The sequence below is a fragment of the Rattus norvegicus genome, chromosome 5 (genome assembly GCF_021556685.1).
Source record: "Rattus norvegicus strain SHRSP/BbbUtx chromosome 5, alternate assembly SHRSP_T2T, whole genome shotgun sequence".
Lineage (NCBI taxonomy): Eukaryota > Metazoa > Chordata > Mammalia > Rodentia > Muridae > Rattus > Rattus norvegicus.
In genome coordinates, this window is record NC_141538.1 from 140,518,890 (window position 1) to 140,546,655 (window position 27,766).

A 27,766-nucleotide genomic window follows, 5' to 3' on the forward strand; every position below is an offset into this window, starting at 1 on the left:
AGGGCCTTTACCTGACAGGCTTATAATCTAACTCTCCCCTACGTTTCCCTTAGAATGTTTGTTTTTTCACTTTATGAAAACGGATGTCCTGCTGCATACAACTTTTCAGACTTAACCTTTTCACCTAATGTGTTGCTAAGATTCATGAATGTTGTGTTATTGTGGCCAATGCTTTGGTTGTTATATCATTTCACTCACCTGATGATGGGCATCTGGACAGTTTGTAGGTTTTTCTATTTGTGAAAGTATACATTTTTCTTAGTTCCTCTTGCATACACATGCATTTCCCTTGATATATATATATATGTATATATATATATATATCAAGATATATGTGTGTTTATGTATATGCGCTGAGGAATGGTATTACTAGACTATATACTGTGTGAATACTATTATCTCATATCTTTTTCATCTAATATTTTTACTTGTATGACTTTGTCTTGGGTAATCTCTTTGAGAATGTTTATTATGTCTATTTTAAATTCATGGTCTGCTTATTCCATTAGCTCTACTTCTAAAATGTTTATACATGAATGTAAAGGCTTTTGGTACTATACAATTATGTATGGTGTAATGGTCACCTTTAAAGAACTGAGATCAGCAAGCACACAAAAATCAAGTCAACTCTTTTAGATAGCATTTCATTTTTATTGTAAAAAATGTAAAAAAAAATTATCAAGAAAAAAATAAAGATTTATCAGAATCCAAAGAACTTCCTTGAGCCGACAGTGATTAGTGATTAGTTGCAGACAATATGTGCATCTTCTTTGCAATTTATCTCAAAGCTCCAAGGTCACTCTAACATCACATCTCTCCACTCATTCCTTATCCTTGGCCCTGGGTTGGAATGTTATTCAAGATTGTAAACATAAAAATAATCAACATTATCCATGAACACCAAGCTGAGAGACTGGTCCTCTTACAGAGGTGTATTGTAACAGAAACGATCAACATCTCTGAAAGTGTACCTTCATTCACTTCAACTTCTTGGCTTTGGGCTCCCTCAAAGAGCTGAGCATTCCACTGCTCCTCCTCCACTCGCAGATGTCCACATAGTCACAGGTCCGACACTTCCATGCCTCTTCCACATCAACGCCTTGAGGGTCTCGGCGGCCCATCCAGTAGGCCACAAAATGCCGCACCTTGCTTTTCACCTCTTTCTCTTCAAAGGCTACAATCTCTGTGCCCAATGTAGTGGCAGTCTCTTGATGGACATACTCAAGTTTTAGGGTATCAATAGCTGGGAGATCAGACAGTGTAAGAGATAAGAAAACCAGTTCCATAAGGTCGCCCAGAGATTTTACAGACACACCTCCTTGCCTGGCATGCCTCAGCACTGAAGGCCCCAGTGGCTTGTCTACACACAATTTAGTGTGGTGGATTAGACTAGCAGGAGTCACCTTCCCTTGTACCATGGCATCAAAGATATATTTGTATAGACTAACTTGAAAATAGTCTTTCTTTTTCTGAGCTGACAGGGGGAGCACAGGGCGCCTTCGTGTCTTGAGTTCAGCCAGCTCCAGTTCCCCCTTGGATGTGTAGTGCAACTCATCAATCACTCCAACAAGAAAGATTCCCTCCACTTCCCCAAACACTGGAAACTCTCTGATGCGCCCTTCTGACTGTAGGGTAGGAACCATTGATAGTATGTTCAGAAACTTAACTGCCCAAGCATCTTCTTTAGTGGTGGTGGGGACTGTCACAAGGTCATGAAGTTCTAGTTCTTTTGCTAGGTGGATGCTAGCACCAATGTCCAAAACAGCTGCCTTCTCAGGTGTCAAAGAACCAGGAAGTTCCTTCCCATACACCATCTGCAACTCACACCAGTCCTGAGTACACAGGTCAGTGACATATAAATACTTCAAGTGGAATCTATCCATGGGTGACAGGACATCCAATCCCCTTTTACAGTTCTGCAAGCTTACAGGTTTGTCATCCTTCCCAGGGAGTTCAGAAGAAGGGCCAGGCTTGCTAAGTGAAACAGCTGATTCTTTGGCATCTTCCAGGTCCAGAAACTCTACTAACTCGGAGTCACTTATGTCTGAGAACCCTGAGGCTTCTGCTGATGCTGTCTCCTCTTCCCCGGTCTCAGCCATGGAACAAGTAGGGACCTATAGAACACACCAAACATTGTCAAAGACTTACAAATTCCTGAGATAAAAAGAATCATATTGGCTGACTGGTTGGTTCATTCATTCATTTCAATACTGAGAACTGAATCCAGGGCCTTACGTATGCTAGGCGAGTGCTCTACTCTGAACCATATCCTTATCCCCAAGAAGTCGATTCATTTATAACTAATTAGTAATATCAATGAGTTACACACAGGTACACTTTACAAAAGGAGTCTTTGTGTTTGTCTCGGATGAGAATCCGAGTCGATTTTTCTTTTCACTCCCAGAGGGAGAATGCTGGTCACTGTACACACTAATTAAGTGGCGTGCTGCTGGGCTGTAACTGTAGCCCAGCAGAATTTTGTTAAGAGAGTAAGTATTTTGTTTTATTTGTGGACCTGCCACTAAAATATTGTGAATGAAAAAAGGTCTACTAGCACAGTTAAAAAATAGAAAAATTAGTATACTGAGACAGAAAAGAGCTTCACATTCATGAAAAAAGAAGACAACAGTTCACACTGATGTAAAAGTTAGACTCAAATGCATAGCCTAGACACTCTTATGCTGCTAAAACCAAAAGTTTAGAAAGGATGATGTAATGGACTCTTGACACATTATGACTTTACCCGCTGCCTGGCCCAGTGCTTTTAGATATACCAGAGATTAATCATAAAGCTACTACATCATCCATCTTATAAAACTTTCTTTTTGGACTTCTGACTTTTGGGGGTTGGGGTTGTTAAGACAGGTAACCCTGGCTGTCCTGGAATTCAATCTCAAACTAAAAGATCTGCCTGTTGCTGCTGGATTAAAGGCATATACCACCACTGCCTGGCAGACCTCTGACTTGTTAAAGATTTATAAATATCTAGTATTATCCATAGAAAATATTTTATATATGAATATATGTTTTTAAAGTGCACAGATAAAGCTAAAAATTATTAGGTGAAAAAGAATGAGATGTTCAGAAAATACAGGTCAGTGTCAAGAGTCTAGGGGTCCTGCACATACAGATTTTGAATTTAATCTTGAAAAGTCCAGTAGAATTTGCTGGTATGCTACTTGTTTCTTGAATAATCTTGGGCATATTTCAAAATTTTCTGATGATACTGATGATACTTACATCTTTAAAATGTAAACTAATCCTCCCATGCCTCCAGAGCTAAGACAGTACAGATATTAACACACACTAAATGTGGTTTTCCTTCTCCTTCCAAAGGAAATGACGGACGGGTCTATTATGCATCTATTTGCTTGACAAATGGTAACTTTACGAGAGAGGTAACTCGGTACTCACCTGGGCCTTAGTTGATTTCCCTCCTCGCAGGGAAGAGCATGAATTAAAATGGCAAAGCGAGCCGAGGGGAGATGCGTAGGTACTTGGGACCTTGCTATGATGGAATGTGGACTTGTGTCCTTTTCACCTGACCACTCCCTCACATTATGGTATTTCCACTTGAGTCACGCTGCAAGAACAGCTCGCCTGTCATAAATTCTCCTAACAATGGCCTCTCCAGGGTAAGGTCTCCAGGCGGTCAGTTCTGCCCTCCAGGTTCCCAGCCGCAGCCTGAGGTCGGAGACCCTGCCTCGCTGATAGCTTCCGTCTGCCTGCCACTGCCTTCATCCTCTGCGTCCTGACTCGTTACAGGCCTTCCACGCAGGCAGACCTGTGCTTCCCACTCAGCTCCCAGCTCCTGTCCCCATGGTGTACCCACGCGCGAAGACTCAGTCTCGGGTGGTGCCCAGCCCAAAATACACAGCAAGAACCAGGAAGGAGGGGCGTGCCTGGAAGGGGCGGCCCCTTAGCCCTTCACCCCAGAATTCCCCGCAGCGATTGGAGGACCGCCCCCTTTCACCTCCCCTCCCCCACCCCGTGCCGGAGGCCCCTAGTTCTCGCGAGACTTGGGCTGAGTGAGCATCTACAGTCTGCTATATTTCCTTATGCACCAGCGTCTAGTGTATTCAGCCTGGAAGGTTGTAGCTGTCACCGTCCCGGTCTCTTACGACCACCTGCCCGGAGAGAGGGAGGTCTTGGTGGTCACCTCCCGGTTCCCAGTGCAGCTGGCCTCTGACACCCTTGGACCCTGGCTTCCCAGCTTAGGGGACTCAAGCTTCAAAGACGCGGGCAGTTGTCAGCGCCCCTTTTTATTTTCCTTCGTCCTTTTTATTGGCCTCCAATTTGGGATTCGCCTGCTTCTGCTTTTTCGGTGCTGGAATTACAGCCATTGTGCTCCTATACCCAGATCCTTTCTCTTTAAAGATTTTTTTTAATGTTTGTATTTATGCGTATAAATGTTTTTCCTGCGTGTATGTCTGTGGTACAAGCCTGCTTGGTGCACGTAGAAGCCAGAAGAGGGCCTCGGAGTTACGAAGGGCTGAGACCACGTGTTCGCAGAGAAACAAACTCAGGTCCTCTGCAAGAGCTGCTAGTGCTCTTAACCTCTGGGCCTTTGAAAAATACTTCCCAGCCTAGGGTGTCCCATGCCAAAAATCTCAGCACTGGAATTTTAGGCTTGAATCTAAAGTCTAGAAGGATAAAGCTTAGCTGTTAGGTTCATTCAGTAAATTCAGTCAACAATTTAAAGGGTTCGCCAGAATCAGGGTTTTATAAAGTCTGTTATATCTGGGGGAGGGTGAGCAGATGCCAAACAAGGAACTTGGGTAGAAAAAAAAAAGAGGAAATTGCACAAAAGGGGACTAAAACCCACGAAATACCATCCTCAATCTCGGTGGGAGCGAACACAAAAGAGAGACACTGTGACCCTCCCTTTGGCAGTATGGAAACAGTAGGCTGAGAGAAGTGAATTTTCCCAGGACTAGTCAGAGCAGGACCTGTCTCCCAGGAAGAGACTTCACAGGATCCTTACAGCTTGTCAAACCACTCTGCAGAAGACACAAACTGAGACACAAGGACAGGATCGTTCTTGACCTGACCAGCTTAGTTGGACAGCCCTCTTGCCCCAAACCAGGACCCCAAAGATGGTCAGTCTTGGAAATCGTTAGACCTCTGTGTTTGTTCCTCTTTCCAACGTGGTCTCATTGAATAAATCCCCTTCCTTTCATTAAGGGCATATTTAAGGTGAGTGGCTGAGCCTAGCCTCTTAATCCTACTAGAGTCTATCTAGTGTTAGGCCCTAAGACAATCCAGTACTAAGATTGGATATTTGGGGACCATAAAATCTTTATGACAAAATCAAAGTATATTTGGGTAGAAATAGTATTGATGGTTCTGCACTCAAGACAATTGTCTTAGAATTTCCATTGCTGTGAAGAGATACCATGACCAAGGCAACTCTTATAAAGGACAACGTTTCATTGAAGCTGGCTTATGGATTCAGAGGTTCAGTCCATTATCATGGTGGGAAACATGGCAGCATCCAGGCAGGTATGGTGCTGGAGGAGTTGAGAATTCTACATCTTGGTCAGAAAGCATCCAGGAGAGTGTCTAAAAGCACCCCCCCCACACACACACACAGTGACATCCTTCAACAAGGCCACACCTACTCTAACAAGGTCACATCTCCTATTAGTGCCACTCCCTGGGCCAAGCATATTCAAAACACCACAATGATCTTCATCTTCATGTAATCAAACTGAAGGATTTTAAGCAATAATGCAGCTTGATTGGGTGTGTTTTAGAATGTCATAGTAGTTACCTATGGAGACTAAAGAGGAGTACAGATTCTCCTTCACCTTCCTAATGGTTCTTCACCCTCCTAATGCTGCAGTCCTTTAATACAGTTCCTCATGTTGTGGTGACCCTCAACCACAAGATTATTTTCATTGCTAATTCATAACTGTAATTTCCTGCTGTTATGAATCGCAATGTAAACATCTGATATGCAACCCCCAAAAGGGTTGCTGTTAGACTAGAACTCCTGCTCTTCACTGCACAAGCTGGGAGACCCCGTCTGCCCTCCTTCCCACAACCCCACCCATACAGAGAAGAAAATTGCCCTGTCTTCTCGGAGAAAACGCTGGGCTGACAAGTCATCACTCCTTGTCTCCCTGTCTCTGGCAACCCACCCAAGAGTGCCCACCCAGGATGACCATGTATGGACACCATCCCAGCTCCTAGCTGGCCCATCACCATTTCTCGACCCAATTCTATAAAATCCCCTTGCTTTAGCCTGGATGTGTAACTTCACTGACCTCTACCTCTGAGACCGGTGAACCCACCTGAGGGCTGCCTCCTAATAAACCTGCCTTTATCTACTTTTAATCTGGTCTAATCTGGCCAATATTTGAGCCACCAAAGAAGATAAAATGCCTATCCAATTCCGGTTGCCAATCTCTGCCAGAGGAAGCTCAGCAGACGATCAGAGCAATGAGGAAGTGCTAAGAGCCTGATGGAGGCTCGCCCTGGCACAGAAAGGAGGTGAACTGGGGCTGTCCTAGAACGGCCCCAATTACAACTAATTGAGGGAGATAACAGGTGAGGAGAACAAGTTTCAGCTGCAGAGTTGGATTGACGGTGGTGCACCTTTCTGACTTAGAAATGCAGACTCTACTGTAGAGACAGTAAGTTTTCAACATGTCAAGTTCAAAGTAATTATAGAATAATCAATATCCACATCGATCACATTTTGGAGCTCAAGAGAGACTTCTAAGATGGAGATGGAAATTGGAGAAGTGTATAATGTCAGTAAGAGCAGCTGAATCAAGCGTAAGGCCACAGAAGAGAATCTGCTAACAGACAGTCATGGGGAAAAACATGTCTGTCGCCAGCAGAGGGAGAAGTGGTACACGGTGACCCAGCAGGCACTGGCAACTGACCAAGCCAAGGGACAGGCTCTAGCAAATGCCCAATTTGCAGTTTAAGGGGTGCATTCACTCCAGAATAGTGATGAACTGAGCCCAACGCAAAATTGTTGTTGAGATTTTCTAAACTCAACTGCAGGAGTCTTTAAAGCTTTTAAAAAATTGTGTGTGTGTGTGTGTGTGTGTGTGTGTGTGAGAGAGAGAGAGAGAGAGAGAGAGAGAGAGAGAGAGAGAGAGAGAGAGAGAGAGAGAGCGAGCGAAGGCATACATTCTGGGTTTATGAATTTAAGTGCAGTACTTATAAAGGCAACCGGTATTGGATACCCCTTGGAACTGGAGTTATATGCAGTTGTGAATGGCCTAAGGTCCTCTGCAGGAGCAGTAAATATTCTCAATGGCTGAGCCATCTCTCCAGCCCCAGCTGCAGGGCTTGTGAGCATGAATTTCATATTGCAATATCAAGTTTGAACATCTCTACAAACATAACAGAAGACCTCCTGGGGCAAACTGGCTATACTCAGCAGTGTTTGAACAGAGCTTCATGGCATAAACCTATAATCTCAGCTACTCAGAATATTGAAGTGGAAGCATCATGAGTTCAGGTCCAGCCTGGACAACTTAGTGAATCCAGTCTCCACACTGGATTCAAGGTGTCAAGGGGACGGGGGAGGTTGTTGAGGATGTAGCTCAGTCGGTAGGATGCTTGCCTAGCATACACAGGGCTCTGAGCACAGCCCCCAGCACTGCATAAACAAGGTATGGTGGCCCAAGTTTGTAATCCCCGACCTTGAGAGTTTAGAGGCAAGAGGATCCTAAGTTTAAGGCCATCCTTGACCTCACAGTAATTCCGAGGCCAGACTTGGGGGGAAGAATGAGACTCTGTTTCAAAAAAAGAAAAAAAAAAGTTGATGTTGTTCAGTGGAAGGACTTGGGAATAATGCATGATGCCCTCAATTTAACTCGGTATTGTAAATTAATTCTTTAAAAAAGCACAGGTATTTAGAGGTATTTAGAAAGCTGGTATAAGAAGTTTGGAGAAAAGATACTCAGAACTGTGACTTTAGTAAAGTACATGGGTAATATTTTAAAATTAGATAGTCGGTGTGGGCACACGGAGCTCAGAGGACAGCTTGTGAGGACAGTTCTCCTACCTCATGGGTCCCAAGGATCAAAATCAGGTAAGTTACTGCACTTAGTGGCAAAGCCCTTTGCCTGCCGGGCCACCTCTTCAGTCTAGGTGGTAACATTTTAAACAGCAGTTCCCAAACACTGATCTATAAATCAGTGAGTTCATAAGAAATAATTTATTCATCTACCATGAAATTAAAAAAAATAATTGTGAATTTTTCATAATGCTTATCATTTTGTGTGTCAGACAGTAGTAATCGACATAGTGTGTATTTACACTTTTGGCAAACTCCAAAGTTGCCACCAACGTTATCAACTTCTCAAGTTAATCTGAGTCCTGAAATTTTTTTTTTTTGGTTCTTTTTTTTTTTTTCGGAGCTGGGGACCGAACACAGGGCCTTGCGCTTCCTAGGTAAGCGCTCTACCACTGAGCTAAATCCCCAGCCTTGAGTCCTGAAATTTTAAAGCTCAGTATGACCAATTTAGAGCTGCCTGTTGTTCTTATGTCCTGGATCATCTGGAGAGGCATTCCTTCTGTGTATTTTATGGTGTCGGCTCAGGGATGAATTATAGCTGAAGGACTTTCCACATTCGTTACACTCATACGGCTTCTCTCCAGAGTGATGCCTCTGGTGTTTCTTAAAGGACGAGTCGTGCCTGTAAGCTTTCCCACAACGCTTACACTCATAGGCCTTCAGTCCCGTATGCACAGTCTTATGGTTGTTAAGGTGTATCCTCTGCCGGAAGGCTTTCCCGCACTCCTTACATCTGTAGGGTCTCTCCCCGGTGTGGATTCGCTGGTGATGTGTGAGGTACGCTCTGTGACTGAACGTCTTACAGCACGAAGGGCACTTATAGGGCTTCTCCCCGGTGTGAATCCTCACATGTTCACTGAGGTGTCTAATCTGTCGGAAGGTTTTCCCACATTCATTGCAGCTAAAGGGCTTCTCTCCAGAATGAGTCCTCAAATGTTGGACCAAGCTGACGTTCTGGCTAAAGGCCTTCTGACATTTATCACACACAAAGGGTTTCTCTCCCGTGTGAGTCCTGCGATGCTGGTTGAGGGACGAGCGATGTCGGAAGGCTTTGCCGCACTCCTGACATTCGAAGGGCTTCTCCCCAGTGTGGATTCTCCGGTGTGTATTAAGAGATGCACTTTGACTAAAGGCCCTGCCACACTCCTTACACCGGAAAGGCTTCTCACCAGTATGAATTCTCATGTGCTCAGTAAGGTGGACGGGTTGTTTGAACATCTTTTCACATATATTACACCGGTACATTCTGGTTCTTATGCAGCTCCCTGGATGAGTAACTGAATCTGATTTATATTTGTTCCTCTTTCTGGCTGGTTTGTATTTACGATGCTTCTGTTCTAAAAGAACATTGGCGCTCTCTGGGCTTTCCAGGTTGTTCACTTCTTGGTGTTTCTTTTTGTGGGTCCAAACGGCTTGTCTCATGCCTTTCCCACAGGTTTCTGGGTGCCTCTCTAATGTATCGCCGTAGCTGGAGGCTTTTTTCAATGGAGAACAAACTATATGGTCCTCGCTGAGCCTTCCCCGCATGGCGCCATGATAAAACTTGACGGAAATGTCATCCTCTGAAGTTGACTCTTTGGTTTCTAGCTTAGTCTTCACATCTGAATCGGAAAAAATGGGAATAACTCATTCATTATGCTTTGAAGGAAATCAAACACTGTGAATGCTGTGGAAGAGATTTAGATACAGTATGGAAATCAGAGTGAGGTTTTTACTGTGTTTAGACAGAGCTATGCAGACTGGACAGACAGTAAGGAATGAATTAAGAAGCAGAGAACAGGGATATTCAGTGCTTGCCCTGTGCCACTGTGTAAACCCTGGTCACTGTGTAAACTAGATGAGATGGCCTATGCCTGTACCCATCACTCAAGAAGGGGAGGCAGGAAGATCAGAAGTTCAAAGTTATCAATGGCTAGGCAGTGAGTACAGACCAGCTTAAGATACTTGAGAGCCTATCTCAAAAACAAATAAAGTGGGGCTGGAGAGATGACTTAGAGGTTAAGAGCACTGACTGCTCTCCCAGAGGTCCTGAGTTCAATTCCCAGCAACCACATGGTGGCTCACAACCGTCTATAATGAGATCTGGTGCCCCCCTCTGGCCTGAAGGCATACACACACTATATACTTGATAAACATGAAACAGTGTCTACTGTTCTTATCCGATTTAATATGTTACAAAATTTGCAACATTTAATTCTCTCTACAGCTCTTTCTTCTTTTTCTGTTTTGTTTGTTTTTCTCTTGTTTTGAGATGAGGTCTCACAGGGCTAAAGGTGTCCGAGTTCCTGCTTTTTCGCCTCTACCTTTTAAATGATGGCTGTGTGTCACACAGGTGGCTTACTTGTTTTGTTTTGCTTTTTTTTTTTAAGATTTATTTATTTATTATCTATAAGTACACTGCAACTGTCTTCAGACACACCAGAACAGAGCATCAGATCTCATTACAGATGATTGTGAGCCACCATGTGGTTGATGGGATTTGAACTCAGGACCTCTGGAAGAGCAGTCATTGCTCTTAACCACTGAGCCATCTCTCCAGCCCACCTGTGTTCTAATAATACTAAAAAATGACATTGAAGGACTATGCCTTCAACATTATGGCTTTAAACTGACAAATATTTTGAAAAACTATCTCAGAAATATTAAAAAGATGCTACTCCCAACCCCAGTGCCAGTGCACACTTTCAATCCCAGCACTCAGGAGGCAGAGGCAGGAGGATCTCTGTGAGTTTGAAGCCAGCCTGGTCTATAGAGTGAGTTCCAGGACAGCCAGGACTGCAGAGAAATAAAAACAAAAAAAATTTTTTTTTTTAAATTTTGGCTAGTTTTCTTCCTTAGTAACTCATTACATCATCACTAATATTTCAGGTGATGGGTTTATGTCCATGAAGGATATACTTTCCTGTGAGATCTTTAAGTCAGTATGAAAGGATCTTAAGCATTTTCAAATTTCAAGCTCTCAACAGAGACAGTACTGATTTATCGGCCTTGGCTCTGGGCCTGGAAAGAAGGGGATGATGGGAAGAGACCATCTGTGTACCTCACTCCAAAACTCAGGGACAGGATCAGGCAAGACTGAACTTTGAAATTGGAATTCTGCTATTTCACTGAATTAAATAAATACCTGTTATTTAGTTCTTTTTTTTTTTTTTTTTCGGAGCTGGGGACCGAACCCAGGGCCTTGCGCTTCCTAGGCAAGCGCTCTACCACTGAGCAAAATCCCCAACCCCACAATACCTGTTATTTATATTTTAGGTCTTTTTTTTTTTCCAAAGACAGGGTCTCAAGTAGCCCAGTCTGGCCTCAATCCTCCTTTAAAGGTGAGTATGACCTTGAAGTCCTAATCTCCTGCCCCTCACTCTAGGACAGAGTAGCTGGCTAGTGCTTCTTTTAAAAAACCCTCTACAAGGTTACTTTAAAGATTCCATCAAGGGGTTGGGGATTTAGCTCAGTGGTAGAGCACTTGCCTAGCAAGCGCAAGGCCCTGGGTTTGGTCCCCAGCTCCGAAAAAAAGAATTAAAAAAAAAAAAAAGATTCCATCAAGAGACGACCAGGCTCACAGAGCTTTCATTGGTTTCTCTTGGTTGCTTGCTTTGCGATCCCAGCACAGGCAGGCGGTCTCTGCCCCTGCACCGCACCCTCAGCCTGTATCACACTCAGCACCATCGGTTGTGGATGATAAAACCCAGGAGGCTGCCCAGGCTACTATTGTTTGTAACTGTTTATGAGCAGTTACTGTTTGTAACTTACGATCGCTGTGAGTGTTAATTCTGAAATCAAGCAGGGTGTGATGATTCTGGCCTGATATTCTGAAAACTGAGGCAGGAGGATCATCTTCAGTTTGAGGCCAGCACAGACTACAGAATAATAATGCCTTGTTTCAAACTCCCCAAAACAATGCATTAAAGTTTAAAATGTCAAGTAGACATGTTCAAAGTAAGGTATTACTACCTAGATGTTGCATTAAATGGCAGAAAAGGAAGCACCATGCCAGCTTGCGCCGGCTACTCTCTGGCCCCAGTGGTCTCACTGCCTCCATGGCTAGCCCCATGCGACCGCCCATCTCGAGGTTACTGTCACAAAACCCGGTAAAATCAAAACTCTAGAGACTTGTACTTTATCAGTCAGATTTATATCAGTAAATTCTCACCCACAAAACGCCCACACAGTGAACTCAGAGCCAATTGATATTGATATAAGCTGCCCACTAAGATTGGAGAAATTGTCCTGTAATAATCCATCCCTTATATGATGATTTTCATAGCTACCCGTGGCTATTTAAAGCCACATGGATCTGGGTCATTCTTCTCTTCCTCCATCTTCCTTCCTTCTCTTCTCTCTCCTCTCTCTCCTGCCTCTCAAAAGCTCCCAGTCCACCCTCCTTCTCTACTGTCCATCACAGGCTCTAGCCTTGTCTTTCACCCACCCTCACCTGCGTACAGACAGCAATCTACACTTAGCAGCAATAAACAACATATGACTCTAAAAGTATATCACCTATGGTAGCAAGTGCAGGATCTCAGAATAAATCTAACACGAGATATGTCACATGTGTAAGACCTTTGTGGAGAAAATCCTGAACCGTTTTATTTTTTGAGGCAGAGTCTCAGGTAAGCCAGGCTGGCCCTGAATTCCAGACCCTTCTGCCACTAATTCCTAAATTGCACACTGGAGGTTATATGGATCTGATATATGTACACATGTACATGTCTGTCTGGGTTCCTCTAGGAGAGTTGGCTGAAGCATACTGCTGGGTCATGACACAGATGTCCCTTCATTTGGCTTTTCAGTCAGCTTCAGTGTTTTATGTTTCCAGTCAGCAGGCTTGAGGGTTCCCAGAGATCAGCATTTTTGCCAACACTTGAACATTAATGTAAATTCACTGGGTGAATATTGTATTATTTTTTTACCTTTCCTGAGTATTTGTAAGAGAAAAGTTAAGTTTTTAAATTGCGTGTGTGTGTGTGTATGTATGTGTGTGCGTGTGTGTGTGTGTACACATACATGGCACAGCACACATGAGGATAGAGGTCAGAAGACAGCTTTCAGGAGCCAGCTCTCTTTTTTCACACTGTGGGCCACAGGGGTGGCACTCAGGTCTTTAGTTGTGGCAGCAAGGACCTTTACTGCTGAGCCGTCTCACCAGCCCTCTGGCAGGACTTTTTATGAAGCCGTTATGAAGAAAAGTATATACCTGAGTTAAAAGGAGAATCGAAACTGAAGTTGGGAGCATAAACTAACAGTGGGAAAAGGAGACATAAAAGCCGAAGAGAGGAAGATTTGTGGAATGTAACACGGCACTGAATTCAGCAAGTATCCACGAGGCGCTTCCAGTCAGCTACTTCCGATTCCGTGAGGGGATCGGGTTTAACTCTAAGGAGCCAAGACTTCTCTCCCTTCTAATTACAAAGACTCTCAGAAAGGTTTGGAAGGGGAAAGAGCAGTGAAGAATGAAATGAGGCCTAGTGCAGGTCCTGTCAGTGCCCTGGGCCTTCCCGACAGCCTGGGGAGACTGAGCACTCTGGCCTACCTACCCAAAGGGCTCATCTACCCTGATCTCACCTAAAATGGAATCCTTTGGGCCTTGACTCTCTGCCGTCCATGGTCCCTCTCCTTTCTCCAACTGGGAAATCACAGTAGGCTTGGAAAGTTGATATCCTGCTTATGGAGTTAAAGAAAAATTATGAATGTTGATGCTGCTGTTGAAGAACTGCCCCAGAGTTTTGTTCCAGCTTCTGCTAGTCAGGTTTTCTAATAACCAACAGAGTCACAACTTTCTTTTCTAGCTCGATGAAATAAAGCTGTCCCTTAAGGAAGGTCGTTACACCCTAGTCTTCAAAGGATCAAGACAGCACTAATACAGAACCCACAGCCAAAATCCAACAAATCCATGACATTGACAGTTTAGCAACAGTGGCTCTCTTACAATGGCCAGGTTTGTAGAGGACACCTGCTGTGGTGGATAATTTTTAATTGTCAACTTGACACAACCTTGAATCACCTGAGAAGATTCTTAAAAGAAGAACTGTCTAGATTCAAGTTGGTGTGGGAGGCATCTTAAGACCCCAGTCCACTGTGGGTGGTGCCATTCCCTAGTCTAGGGCTTTGGACTATGTTGGAGTAGAAAAAGCTACCTGAGAGCCAGCAAACAAGGATGCATTCCAGTCTTTGCTCTTTACTGAAGATGTGATGTTTAAGTTCTTGCCTCAACTCCCCCCAGATTATAATTTGCTTTTTGTGGGGTAATTTTTATCACAACAACAAAAATCAAATAAGAACAGCTGGCTAGTCCTTACCCACTGATACCAGGTTTCTGTAGTTCTCCAGCATCACCTCCCGATACAAATCCCGGTATGCAGGAGCCAGTTGCCCCCATTCCTCCTGGGATAAGTCCACAGCTATGTCCTTGAAAGTCAACAATTCCTACAATATCAAACAGTCAGAGGAGTCAGAGTCCACCCCGGTCAAAGTCTAAGGAGCCTTGGCAGTATTCCAAGTTCAGAGATTCCACACCAATTTCACCAGGATTTTCTAGAGGCTGCTATAAGTAATTACATATACAGGACAGAAAAGAAACATGAAGAAGTGAAACCACCAGTGAGAGCTGAGGTGATCTTGTTTTGGGGTGCTGAAGAAAGCAGGGTTCTCCGAAACATAGTTTGGCTAGAGGCAGTGATTCGATGGGGGAGAGCCATGTGGAAATCTCGGGGAAGGGTATTCCAGAATGTTCCAAAGGCCTGGGTGAACATCTGTCTGAGGAGGAAGAGCGGCACGGAGGGAGGCGGCTCTGTGGTAAGGGAGAGCAGGAGGAGAGGAGAGCAGAGGTGAGGGGCATGGAAGGAGGTTCTTCGGCATTAGCACTTACCCTAATACCTATACATCCTACACATCCTTATGTTTCTTCAGAAAAGTTTTAATTAGCATATACAGTACTAGGTTTCACTGTGGCATTTTAAAACAGCATTTGTTTTTGTTGGTTCTCTAACCCTTTCCCTCAGGCCCTGAAGCCCACCTGGTCCCTTTCACTCTCCCACAGACTCCAGTTCCCTTCCCCCACCCAGCCTCCAGTTTCCCCCCACAGCCTTCTTTCTCCCCCTCCACAGTCTCCTGTCCCCCCACAGTCTCCTTTCCCCCCTCCAGTCTCCTGTCCCCCCACACACATCCTCTTCCACTCTCACCTGTCTCACTGCCCCTCCCAACTCAACACCTCTGTCCCTCCCACTCTCTCCTTCTTTCCACACTTCCCCCACCTATACACAGAGGTGTAGACAGTGTAAGTGGAGATCCACACGTGAGGGACAACACAGTATTTGTTTTTCTGAGTCTGGGTCACCTGGCTTTATACAATTCCCAGATCCATCCATTTTCCTGAAAACCCCATGTTTTCATGCTCTGGGCATCGAGGCTGGTTCCACATCTTGTGGTCAGTATGCAGCAATATACACGGCTATGAGGTGTCTCTGTGGTAGGACACCGCGTCCTTCCGGGATGTGCCCAGGAGTGCTACAATGCAGTCATTTCAAAGTCTTATTTTTGAGAACCCTCCATACTGACTTCCAGAACAGCTATACTCATTTAGAATCCCACAAACACTGAGTACGGTCCCCTTTCCCTACATCCCCAACATCTGTCCCCTCTTTTCTTGACGACAGTCATTCTGACTGGGATAAGACAGAATCTCAAGGTTACGCGTGGTTTTTGTTGTTGTTGTTGTTGTTTTAAGATTTATTTATGGGGGCTGAAGTGGTTAAGAGCACTGACTGCTCTTCCAGAGGTCCTGAGTTCAAATCCCAGCAACCACATGGTGGCTCACAACCATCTGTAATGGGATCTGATGCCCTCTTCTGTAATGTCTGAAGACAGTGACAGTGTATTCATATAGACATAAAATAAATACATCTTTAAAAAAATATACTTACATGTATGAGTCTTTTGTCTACATTTATGTAGACGTGTGTACCTGGTGCACTAGGTTAGAAGAGGCCATCAGATCCCAGGGAAATGGGATGGTTATGAGTCACCTGGTGGGTTCTGGGACATGAACCCAGGTTTTTTCCAGAGCAGCAGAGGTCAGTGTCACTTAAAGTAGACAGGATTGATAAAGACAACGTCAGGGTAGTTGGGTTTATGAGGATGCACCGCCATGGGCTTTTAAGGGTGGTCAAAAGTCATTCGAGGACAAAAAGGAACACTTTTCAGTATTCAATCCACAGGAAGGTAGTAAAGCTGGATGAGAAAGTTGCAATACAATCAGGACAAAGAATAAAATACACGCGGAGCAACCACATCAATGGCCAACTGTGTGCATGGACTAAACAAGCAAGAGCTGGCTATGGAAGTCACACTGTAGACATGGGCTTACAGTAAGACACATGGGAAGGTGGCTCTGTGCAAACATAATGGAAAAACTAGAGAGCCAAGTTAAAGTGGACTGTAGGCAAAGCCATATTGCCAGACTTTGAAAAGGAGGAGGGGAAGGGGAAAGGAGGGAGAGGAAGAGGAGGAGGAGGATGGAGAAAGGAGGAAGAAGAGGATGGAGGAAGGAGGAGGAGAAGGAACATGTCAGACAAGTCTAAGAAGGTTTGGGGTGGGATACTGTAACTCACAGGGCTATTTCATATTCTATGGTCTATTTATGCTAAGGTCTATTTAAGGAGATGGTTCAAGCCTGGTAGCTTTAATCACAGCAAAAGCAGGTGGCTCTCTGAATCTGAGGCCAGCCTGGGCTACAGAGCAAGTTCCAGTTCTAGGACAGCCAGGGCTACACACAGAAACCTTTCTAAAAAAGTAGTTATTATATTATTATTATTATTATTATTATTATTATTATTATTATTATGTTATTATTAATCAAACAAAACTGTCAGAACTAAGGGGACAGAAGACAAAGTCCTGGGTTCATCCTCAGATCTGTATAAACTGAGTGACAATGTAAACATATAACCCTAGGGCCCATGCCCTGGGTGTGGAGGTAGAAGGTTCAGAAATAAAGGTCATCCTTGGATACATAGTGAATTCTACGTAGCGAGTTTAAGGCCATCCTGGGCTACATGAGACCCTGCTCAAAAAACCAGAACCATGAAGAATGGAGATCTGACTAACACTCTATGTAGTTCAAATTACTGAACAACTGTAAAATCCACATAAGACTTAAAAATAGTCTATAGATAAACTCTGTAAGTCATTGTAGAGTTTAATTCAGTTATAAGAGGGAATGTGGAAACTTCCTGTCCTCTCTTGCAGGGGTGGAACTGCGAACTGATTGGAAAGGAGCTCGGGGGAACTTCCTGCGACAAACGAAAGTTCTATTTATTAGACCGTAAATGCACGTCAAGACAGGGGCACTTTTAGAGGTTGGGGATTTAGCTCAGTGGTAGAGTGCTTGCCTAGCAAGCGCAAGGCTCTGGGTTTGGTCCTCAGCTCCGGGGGGGGAAAAAAAAAGATAGGGGCACTTTTTAATCTCCTGTATTTTGCTCTTTAAAGCTTTATTTTGTATTATGTGTATGAACGCTTTGCTCAGAGTGCATCCTGTATGCAGTGCCTGCCTGCAGAGCCAGAAGAGGACTTCCCAGAACTGGAGTTATAGACAGTTATAGCCACCCACCCAACTGATGCTGCTATCCAACCTGTGTCCTTAGGAAGAGCAGCAAGTGCTCTGAATATCTGAGCTCTCTCTCCAATGTCTGTCTGTCTGTCTGACTAAACTATGGCCCTGCTACATAGGCAAGGCTGTCTTCCCAATTGCTCCAATTTCACTCCTAGCAACCCTCTTGCCCCAAAGCCTCCTAAGTACTGGGGCTCCAGATGTGTGCCACCATACCCACCTGAGTCATACATCCGTGCTTTCCTATGGGTCACTTATACCCCAAATTTGAATAAAAATTCAATCTTTCCCTGGTGCTGAGAGCCTAGGCTTTTAATTCTTAGTTACATTTACTATGTATGCACTAGGAGAGCGCTATAGAATGCCTTGTGGAAGCCAGGGCAGGGACTCCGCACTGAACCTGGAGCTTGTGTTTCTTCACCTAGGCTGGTAAACCAGTAAGCCCCAGCGATCCTCTCTCCAGGCCCTACAGCACTGGGTTACAAGCACACCCAGATTGTTATGCCGAAGGTGGGATTTGAACTCAGGTCTTCACCATTGTATAGCAAGCACCCTTATCCATTTGAGCCCTCTCTCCAAGCCATTATTTTACTTATGTTTATCTTAGACGCCAAGTAATTCTGTTGGTTTGGAGCTGGGGGAGCCACTATAAAAATGGAAACTGCCACCACAGAAACTTTCTATGTAACTTGTCTGGACCTCCCCAGATTGAATTATTGGTCTCAACCTACTTCCACTTCTCAAAAAAAAAAAAAAAATGTGGTTAATGGGCTAGAGAGATGGCTCAGCGGTTAAGAGCACTGGCTGTTCTTCCTGAGTTCAATTCCCAGCAACCACATGGTGGCTCACAGCCATCTGTAATGGGATCTGATGCCCTCTTTTGGCCTGCAGCTGTGCATCCAGATAGAGCACTCATTAAATAAAAATCTTTTTTTTTTTTAAAGTTGGTTTACATTTTTAAAAACTAAGGAGGAATGTCAAGAAAAATCAAGGAAACTCCAACACACCTGGGATTCTGCTGCAAAGATGACAGGGCTCGTTCCATCAGCTAAGCTTTCTTGTTGAGTCCTATTGGCGTCATGGGATGGCAGAGCTGTAGGAGAAGAAACATGAGGCGTGTACCTTCCCAGCTCCCTGGTCCCACAGCTGGGGGCTTCTTCATACACTCACAAAGAGCACATAGCCTTTGCTGGCCTGGACCTCAGAGACCTGCCTGCCCCTGCCCCTGCCCCTGCGTACTGAGACTCAAGCTTTCCACACCACACTGGTCTTGCTCTTGTTTTTAGACAGGGTCTCACTCAGTGGGTGAGGCTGACCTCAGCGGCACACTCAGCTGGGCACCACATTCTTTTTTTAAAAATTATTAATTAATTAAGTCTCTCGGCACCACATGCTTAACCTTTGATTAGGCTGAACATACCCCACTCTATGGTTCTCTTTGAAATCCACTCTTCAAAGTATAAATCTTTCTATCTCTTCTCCAATAAAAACTAAGACACTATCTAGACCTGACTCCGTGGTATCTGCCTTAGGAAAATGCAATGGCAACAAGGTTTCTTGCCGATTATATACCAAAGAGCTTTTTAGAGGCTATCTGCTATTATTTTTATCTGCATCTCCCTTGGCAATTAATAATAAGTAAGCATCATGCGTAATAACTTATTCGTGCCGGGCACGGTGGCTCTCACCACTCCCTGCACTCCAAAGGGGGAAGCAGGAGGATAAAGGGTTAAAGAGCAGCCTCTGTTACAGAGCAACTCAAATTGGAGGCCAGGATGGGCTGAGCTGTACATGAGACACCTTGACCACATAGCCAATAAGGAGGGGTAATATTCATTTTTATCAACTGTTAAGATGCTTAGCCAGGGCTGGAGAGATGGCTCAGCAGTTAAGAGCACTGTCTGCTCTTCCAGAGGTCCTGAGTTCAATTCCCAGCAACCACATGGTGGCTCACAACCATCTGTAATGGGATCAGATGCCCTCTTCTAATATGTCTGGAGATAGCTACAGTGTACTCATACACATTAAATAAATAAATACATTTTTATAAAAGCTTAGCCAAAGTCCCTCAGCTAAAACATAACAAACTCTGGACTAAATACAAGGCATTATGGGTATGAACAATGAGTCCAAACAAAACACGGACTCCTCTTCCTCCCTTACTACTTTGAACAAACTGACTTTTGGGCATGTCTTAAAGGAATTCACAATTTAGGTAAAATGAGAGCAGTCAGGCATTTTGTTCCTGCTCTCGGAGGAAGATGATGATAAAAAGATTACCAAAAACACTGACTAGGGCATGAGTTTTGCAGAAAACCTGAGACTCAGGGGATAGAGACCTTTGATTTTCCTGATTCTGAGTGAGAGACCCTCAAGCTTAGGAACTGAGAGTGAGGGGAGGGGCACATCCTGTGGCCCTTCTTCCTGTTGTATATTGTTTCTGGGGATGGAAAAAGGAGGGGCACACAGTAAAAGTCACAAGGAAGCAGCATTTCCTTCACACATGTCCTGACCCTGAAAGTACAGGCATGAACCCCACAAAGACCTTTTTACCCCTAAGTTATCCACAAGGGACCACCCCTTCTCCCAACTTTGTCCGTTCTCACCTTCTCCTTCAAACACTTTTGTCACATCCACCCATAGGGACACCCCCTCCTTGGTCTTCCTGGGATGGTTCAACTTCACCCACGTGCTGGCTTCAGTGGCAAGGGAGATCAGGAGCTGCTGAGGCATGATGGTGCTGGCCTGACTGCAGGTGGCACTTTCTGGTGGGGAAACTGTTGGAACTTTCGATGACAGGCTTCCCGGTTGTATGGATTTCAGACCATAATGTTTTATCCTCGAAAGTCCGTTGAGACCCTGCAATGTCAGAGACCATCAAGACCTAAAGAACTCGGGGTACAGATGCCATTTCTTTGGGAGGCAGTCCTGTGAGCTGCTCAGAGGCCTTTGCACTCCTTCTTTCTTTACCTTCCTTCTCTTCTTCTTGTGTGTGTGTGTGTGTGTGTGTGTGTGTGTGTGTGTGTGTGTGTGTGTGTGATGGGGTTTCTCTGTGTAGCTCTGGATGTCCTGGAATTTACTCTGTAGACAAGGATGGTTTCGAACTCAGAGATGCACCTGCCTTTATCCACTGAGTGCTGTGATTAAAGGTCAGCACCACTATGCCTGGCTGTACTTTCCTTTAAAACTTTGTCTGTCTGTCTGTCTGCCTGCCTGCCTGCTTCTTGCATGGGTGTGTGCGTGCATGTGTGTGCTTGTGCCATGGGGCCCAGGTGGAGGGCACAAGATAATGTATGGGAGTCCATTCTCTTCTTCCACCAGGTGGGTCACTGGGCTTGAATTCAGGCTGGGGGGCAGCAGATGCTTTTCCCCACTCAGCCGCCCCACTAACCTGCTTTGTATGGCTAAAGAGCAAAAGGCAAGAAAGGAGAGATCCAGAGAACCCATCATACAGCCAGAAGTCCAGAAATTTATTTATCACTGCAAACAAGGCCAAAAAGATTTGGCACCAGTACTGAAATAACAGTGTCCTGGATACAAAAGTAACCCTCAACTCCAAACACACAGATAGAAAGACACCAATACCAAAAAAAAAAAAAAAAAAAAGTACAAGTTCCACATGACCTGACCTGACCTGACTTCTCACCCTGTAAGCTGCATGCCTCTTCTGCAAGGAAGAATCTTTGATGCCAGACCTGTTTGTAAAGCTGAGACCTGAGGCACTTCAAGTCTGAGCTTCAGTTTCCCCGTCTATAAAATGTGGATGGTAACTGTACTTCACAGGGATGCTGCGTTGAGACAATGTTAGGTCTACAGGAAACTCTACGCTAACAATTAAAACCTTTTTAATTTAAAGCTTACAATAAACATCTTAAAGTTTTAAAAAAAATCGCATGTGTTTATTTAAGGGGGTGGAGGGCACCTGACAACTTTTGAGAGTCGGTTCTCTCCTTCTACCATGCTTTACCGGCTGAACCATCTCACCAGCCCAGTGGGCATCATCTTTTAAAGTTATTTTAGAAAACAATTAGAGAGCTCAGCTTGGGTAGCTCCGTTGATAAAACAACCATTCACAAGCAAGCAGCAACAGACATCACCACACACCCAAGAGCCCAGCAGCTGATGGAATGAATCCTCGGTTGAGACGCAATTAAAACTGAGAGGGGTACCTGCCCTCACAGAGCTGGAAAGAAGGATGTATGTATGTATGTATGTATGTATGTATGTATGTATGTATGTATGTATGTCAGGTGCAACCAGAACCACTGCAGAGTTGACCATAGCAGCAAATTTGGAAACAACCCCAATCCATCATCTGAATCGCCCATTCAGCATATGAACAGTTGCTGACACCTGGACCTGATCCAGTGGATCTGATACCCCAAAAGCAGTTCCCCCACTCCCCAACCTCGGGGAGGGGTCAGCTCTTTGAAGTCCGGGGGAGGGGGAAGGAAAGGTGAAAGACTGTCCAAAGAGACCGGAGCTGGTGGCAATAGCCCCGAATTTGTAAAAAGTCTCGTTACTAAGTGCAGAAACTTTGTGCAGCTCCTTCCGAAGCAGCTGGCAATCACAGATGCTTGCGGGACAACCCATCCACAGAGCTTCGCACGCAGCCACCCGGACCAGCCCGCAGACCCGCAGCGGAGCCGCCTACTCACCGGAGGATCTCCGGAGCAGCCCCGGGCGGGAGGCGCGGATCCGTTCCCGCCAGCCTTCCACGCTCACACCGCGGCGCCCAGTGTGCACCGAGGTGGCCTCGGGACGGGACACCGGCCTCTCCCGCTTCTCACCCTCCGCACCCCGGAGCGCTGCGCTCCGAGCGCATGGGAGTCCTACCCGGCCTCCTGCACCAGCCGTGGACGTGCGGTGCAGCGCGGGCTGCTGCTCGGATGCCAGACAGAGTTCGGCTGTACCCACCCCGCCCCTTAGCTCTGTCCCAGTCCCAGCGCCTGCACCCGGGACCCGCCCACCCCACGCCGCCCGCGTCTGCACCCTGCCCGTGGCTCCGCCCACCCGGGTGCCGAGCGACCCAGATCCCGGAAGCCGGAAGCCGCCCAGGCAGACCCAGGGGCGGCGCCCAGCTGAGCAGGCGGCGCCTTCTGAGGGTCTCCAGGACCCGGTGGCCCGGCGTGTCTTCCCGGGGAAGCCACTTGTCCGTCATTCTTTCATTCTTCTTAAGGCTTCAGGATGCAGCCTTAAATAGCAGTTCCTGCTCTCTCCTAATCTCGTTCTGGTGAATTCGATAAGTGAAAAATAGACGACAATCCAAAAGGCAATAGGGGTTTAGAAAACAATAAACTTAAAAAAAAAAAAAAAAAAAACCAGAATTCCGGGATATGTATTTTTAATGTCCTTAAAGAGATCTATTAGTTTGCTTAAGGCCGCCCCCTCCCCCGAAAAAAACACTTCACACGGATGACTTAAACAATAGAAATTTATTTTCCCATGGTCCTGGAAAGTAGAGCCTCTTTCTTCCCATATTCTCACGGGGTATTTCCTGTGTGCCTGTAGCTAGGGGAAGCGTCCGGTGTCTCTAAGACCAAATTTCCTCTTAAAAGTCGCCAGTCCAACTGGCTTAGCCTTCCTCAGTTCCTCAATTTAACTTGTCTCTTTAAATATTCAGTCAGCACATGGCATTGAGAAAATAAAACTGAATCCATTGGAAGATACGGAAGAGATGCGCCTTCCAGAGCAAAAACTGGAAAGCCAGCATCCAGAAAGTTAATCCAAGTCGGAAGCAGCTTTTGCCCAGCTATCTGGAAAATAGAATGTTCATACTACACTCTCAGAGAAAGGGATATAGGGAACCCTCTTTACATGAGTAGAACCTCAAAGGGCTGGGTGTTCTCTAAAGCGTGTGTGTGTGTGTGTGTGTGTGTGTGTGTGTGTGTGTGTGTGTGTGGTGTTTTGGGATTGGGGTAAGTGAAACAACGCGAGAGAAATTTATGAATTGCAAAAATTTTCATGTTGTGGGCTGTGATCTTGGTTCAAAGTCATCTCTGACTGTCCATTGAATTGAAGACAGTGCAACTCGGGCTGTAAATGAATTTGCAAAAACAAAAAGACAGAAGTCGGCGGTAGAGAGTTTACTCAACACTGCCATACGGATGCATCTGGTGCTCCTGGAGAAGGGATTGCTGAGAGGAGGTGGAAGGTCTTGGCAGCCAGTAAAACTAAAGTTCTAGCTTTATCTCGTGGCTATTTGTGTTCGGTCAGTTTCCCCAGCTAAGGGACCTGCTGGCTTCTGTCTTGCTAGGTAGTCAGTCTTACTGCACTAATTGGTGAATTCTTGATTGGAACAGTTATCAGGTGTCATTCAGGGTAGGCTCCAAATGCCTATATAAGGTATCACAGGTCATTGGTCCCCCACAGTCCCCCTCTGTTAATGTGGGAGGAGCTCGTCCCCCCCCCCTTCCCTTCAGTTACTATGTCAATTGCAGACTTATAACCGAGCTGTGGGCATAGTTGCATGTGGTGTAAAGGTACCTACCCAACCTGCTTGAGGCTCTTAATTCAACCTCCCCCGCCTGGGGTGGCACCACCCAGCAAAAATTACTGTTTCCTTAATTTAAAGAAATAAAATGTGGCTGGATGGTGGTGGCACGCACCTTTGATCCTAGCACTCGGGAGGCACAGGCAGGCAAACTCTCTTGAGTTTGAGGCCAGCCTGGTCTACAGAATGAGTTCCAGGACAGCCAGGGCTACACAGAGAAGAAAAAAGAAAAAAAGAAAAAGAAAAAAAGGACAGAAGAAAGGCAGGAAAGAAGGAAGAAAGGAAAGAAGGAAGAAAGAAAGAAAAACCTGACTTGGACTATTTTGGCATACACCTGGAAACTAAAACAATTTTTGAAGGCTCATTGATACTCTGTGTGTGTGTGTGTGTGTGTGTGTGTGTGTGTGTGCGCGTGCGCGCGCGCTAAGTAAAGTAAGTAAGCAACTTAGGAAAGGTTTCCAATGCATAGTGTAACTCGTGGTGACCACTGAAAGAACTGAAGCATGCAGCTTCAGGTCAGTAACGAGGGAAAGGAATAAGAAGCAAATGCAGCTGTGTGGGAATAGCTCTATGTACTGGGCCTGCTTCACTGAAGGCAGCTTAGCAAATACCCTCTGATGCGGTGCTGGTTGAACAGAGACCTGCCATCAGAAATGCTATCTACAGAAAGACTGTCTTAGCAGAGAGCAAAGTCCCATGAGATGGGCGTGTGTAGTGATATGACAGGGTTAGCATAGACTTCAGTATGGTTTGAGGCAAACCATGGTAAAAACAAAACAAAAAACAAAAAAACAAAAAAAACCACTGAGGCTATTCTGATGAAATGGGATGCCAATGAAAAGTGTAGAATGGAGAATCAGCATGATCCAACTTCTAGTTTTATTACATTTGTTTTGTGCATGCGTGCATGCACGCGTGTGTGTGTGTGTGTGTGTGTGTGTGTGTGTGTGTGTATTCTCCCTACCCCTCTCTCCACAGCATACATGTAGAAGTCAGATATTAACTTGCAGGAATTGGTTTTCTCCTCTAACTGTGTGAGAGTCCTGGGAATAGAATTCAGGTCACCACACTTGGCAGCCAGTGCCTTTACTTTCTGACCCATCTTGCCAGCCCCACACTTCTGTCTTAGCCAAGCAGATCTCCACTCTGCTTATATCCTGTATGTAGTGTGATCTGTGGTAGATGCAAGGACGCAATGAATCAAGCTAGGAACAATAAAATAATAGCAAATCGTATTTAGGTGACAGCAGAAGTGGTGATGAGTAAATGTCTATTTTTAAGGTAAACTAAAACCCTATCATGTGCATGAGTCCACGCTAGTGTGTGTGGTGTAGAGGTCAGAGGTCAGAGGTCAGATTGTGATGTCATTCCTCAGGTGCCACCCACCTTTTTTCGGGGGCTAAAGAGCTTTCCCCGTGGTTAAGCAGATAAAATGTGCAGGCAAAATCCCTAGGCATACAAAAGGATTCTTTAAATAAAAAATAAAGGGGTTGGGGATTTAGCTCAGTGGTAGAGCGCTTGCCTAGCAAGCGCAAAGCCCTGGGTTCGGTCCCCAGCTCCGAAAAAAAGAAAAGGAAAAAAAATAAAATGTGTAATTCATTAAGTTTTTTTGTTAGAAAGAAAGAAAAGGGGAAGCCTTGAGGTGAGGTTGTGGGTGGAACAGTAGAGTCCCTTCTTAGCAAGGCCTAGTGGCACTAGAGGGCAGAGAATGACGTGACCAAACGTTCACCCTCCTGGCAGGCATGGTAGCAAGCCTGTAACCCCAGCAGGGAGGCTGGGAGTTTGAGGGCAGCCTGGGCTACATAGTAAGATGGCGAAAGAAGAAGAAGAAGAAGAAGAAGAAGAAGAAGAAGAAGAAGAAGAAGAAGAAGAAGAAGAAGAAGAAGAAGAAGAAGAAGAAGAAGAAGAAGAAGAAAACGGAGGAGGAGGAGGAAAGAGGGATCTGGCTTGATCTCTCTCTCTCTCTCTCTCTCTCTCTCACACACACACACACACACACACACACACACACACACACCCTAAGAATAACACACATTTTACTCACTGTCTTCCTTTCCTTGTCTTGTTTCCTCTACTTCCCACTGGTGTTTCCTGAGTTTTACAAATATATGGCTTATATGCCCTCCTTTGTCTCAGGGTCTGCTTCTGAGATATCCCAGATTAGTCCTGAATGTGTGAAAAATGTGCCTAGAAGCCATGTTCTCCTGTGAAATGAGCTATCATGTCTAACCAGCCTCACTACCCTCCACCAAAAACTAGTGTCCTTGCGATCTCATAATGACTACGTGTTATAGTTACCACAGCACACCTTGGAAAGGCAGTCCACCAAGCTGCCCAGGCAGCAACTGGGACTCAGACCATGGCACTTAGCCCCGTATAATTTCAGTTAACATTTAAAAAGGTAAGTTCATTATGGTTAAAATTGTTCTTCAGAGTCACAATTACCCTGCTCTCAGCTTCTGCTTCCAGTGATTTTGATCAGTTCATACTTATGTTTGAGACAAGATCTTCCCATCCCACACTGACCGCAAACTCACATCAACTCTCCTGCCTCGACTTGCAAGTGCTGGGATTTCAGGCATACCTAGTTTCTATTCAGTTTATAAATCATCTTCCCGCCCCATTTGAAAAACCTAGTTTTGGCGGGAGCTTTTTTTCTTCCAAGGAACAATGTACTAGCACACGAGGACACACAGAGGATTACCTTGCCCTGTTTTCTCTGGACAGGGTCTTATAAATGCACAGGACAAGTTGAGTGGGGAAAAAGTAACATTTTGGAAACTGGCAGACAGGGAGGTGGGTGCTAAACAGAGTTCTGAAAAGGTGGAAGTCCTAAGCAAACAAGAAGAGCTAGAAGGAACCCGTCTGCCCTTGCAGGATCCCCGAAATGGAAACTTAAGGTTCTTTGGAAGGTCGGTTGGATGGTGTTTTGTTGGGGCAAACATGTGAAGGAACATTTAGTTGACGTGGATACAGGTGAAAGCCTAAGGCAGACTCAGGAAGGAACCTTAGGCCAAAGCAGACACAGATGAAAGGATGTCCTTCTAAAGCAAGCACGTGAAAGCACACATGCAGGCATTGGTCTGCCTTACACTGCAGAGTTGAGCTGCATTTATCAAGACTCCATAGAAAGAAACAAACCAAAAAACTTCTGGTGGCCTGCTGCAGTTTCTCGCAGCTTCCAGGGACTCAGGAAGCCTGACAGGGTGATATCAGCTGAGACTGATGCATGTGCTGAGGCAAGGCACGTAGAGGACATGTGACGTTGGAGGGTATAAAAAGGACTCCACAGACAGTGACAGAGGCTGAGCTGGGCTTGCTGGTACAGCTGGCTGTGCAACGCTTGTGGATCTCAAACCTTGGCTGATCTTCACTTTGCCGAGAGAGGCACAGCCAAGCACTCCTGGTCCCTTCTGCTGCTGACTCATGCTGAGGCTAAGGCCTGGCTGTCTCTGCTAGGTAGTGCCACCACTGCTGATTCGTGTCTCCTATCCTGACTACTGAACTGGCCTGCTGGTGTACCTGTGAAGTGGCTCGCACTGCTACTGCTGACCATGAACTGAGCTGCTGATTTTCACACAGCACAGATGGGGGTTGCACCAAAGAATCCCTAAACAGCTCCGCCCCC

General features: G+C 45.3%; 2 protein-coding genes across 5 annotated transcripts; both read right to left on the bottom strand.

The window, feature by feature from the left end:
• Window positions 1-634: 634 nt before the first annotated feature.
• Window positions 635-3,934, bottom strand: Exo5 (exonuclease 5). Its single transcript, NM_001107973.1, is given in 2 exon segments — window positions 635-2,114; window positions 3,415-3,934. A coding segment is annotated over 1 exon segment (1,122 nt). The 5' UTR covers window positions 2,100-2,114; window positions 3,415-3,934; the 3' UTR covers window positions 635-977.
• Window positions 3,935-8,153: 4,219 nt separating this feature from the next.
• On the bottom strand, window positions 8,154-22,556 carry Zfp69 (zinc finger protein 69). Of its 4 annotated transcripts, none has more exon segments than NM_001433388.1 (6): window positions 8,168-9,642; window positions 13,604-13,699; window positions 14,338-14,464; window positions 18,653-18,738; window positions 20,252-20,504; window positions 22,304-22,556. In NM_001433388.1, coding segments are annotated over 5 exon segments (1,590 nt in total). In that variant the 5' UTR covers window positions 20,379-20,504; window positions 22,304-22,556; the 3' UTR covers window positions 8,168-8,488.
• Between the last annotated feature and the right edge of the window lie 5,210 nt (window positions 22,557-27,766).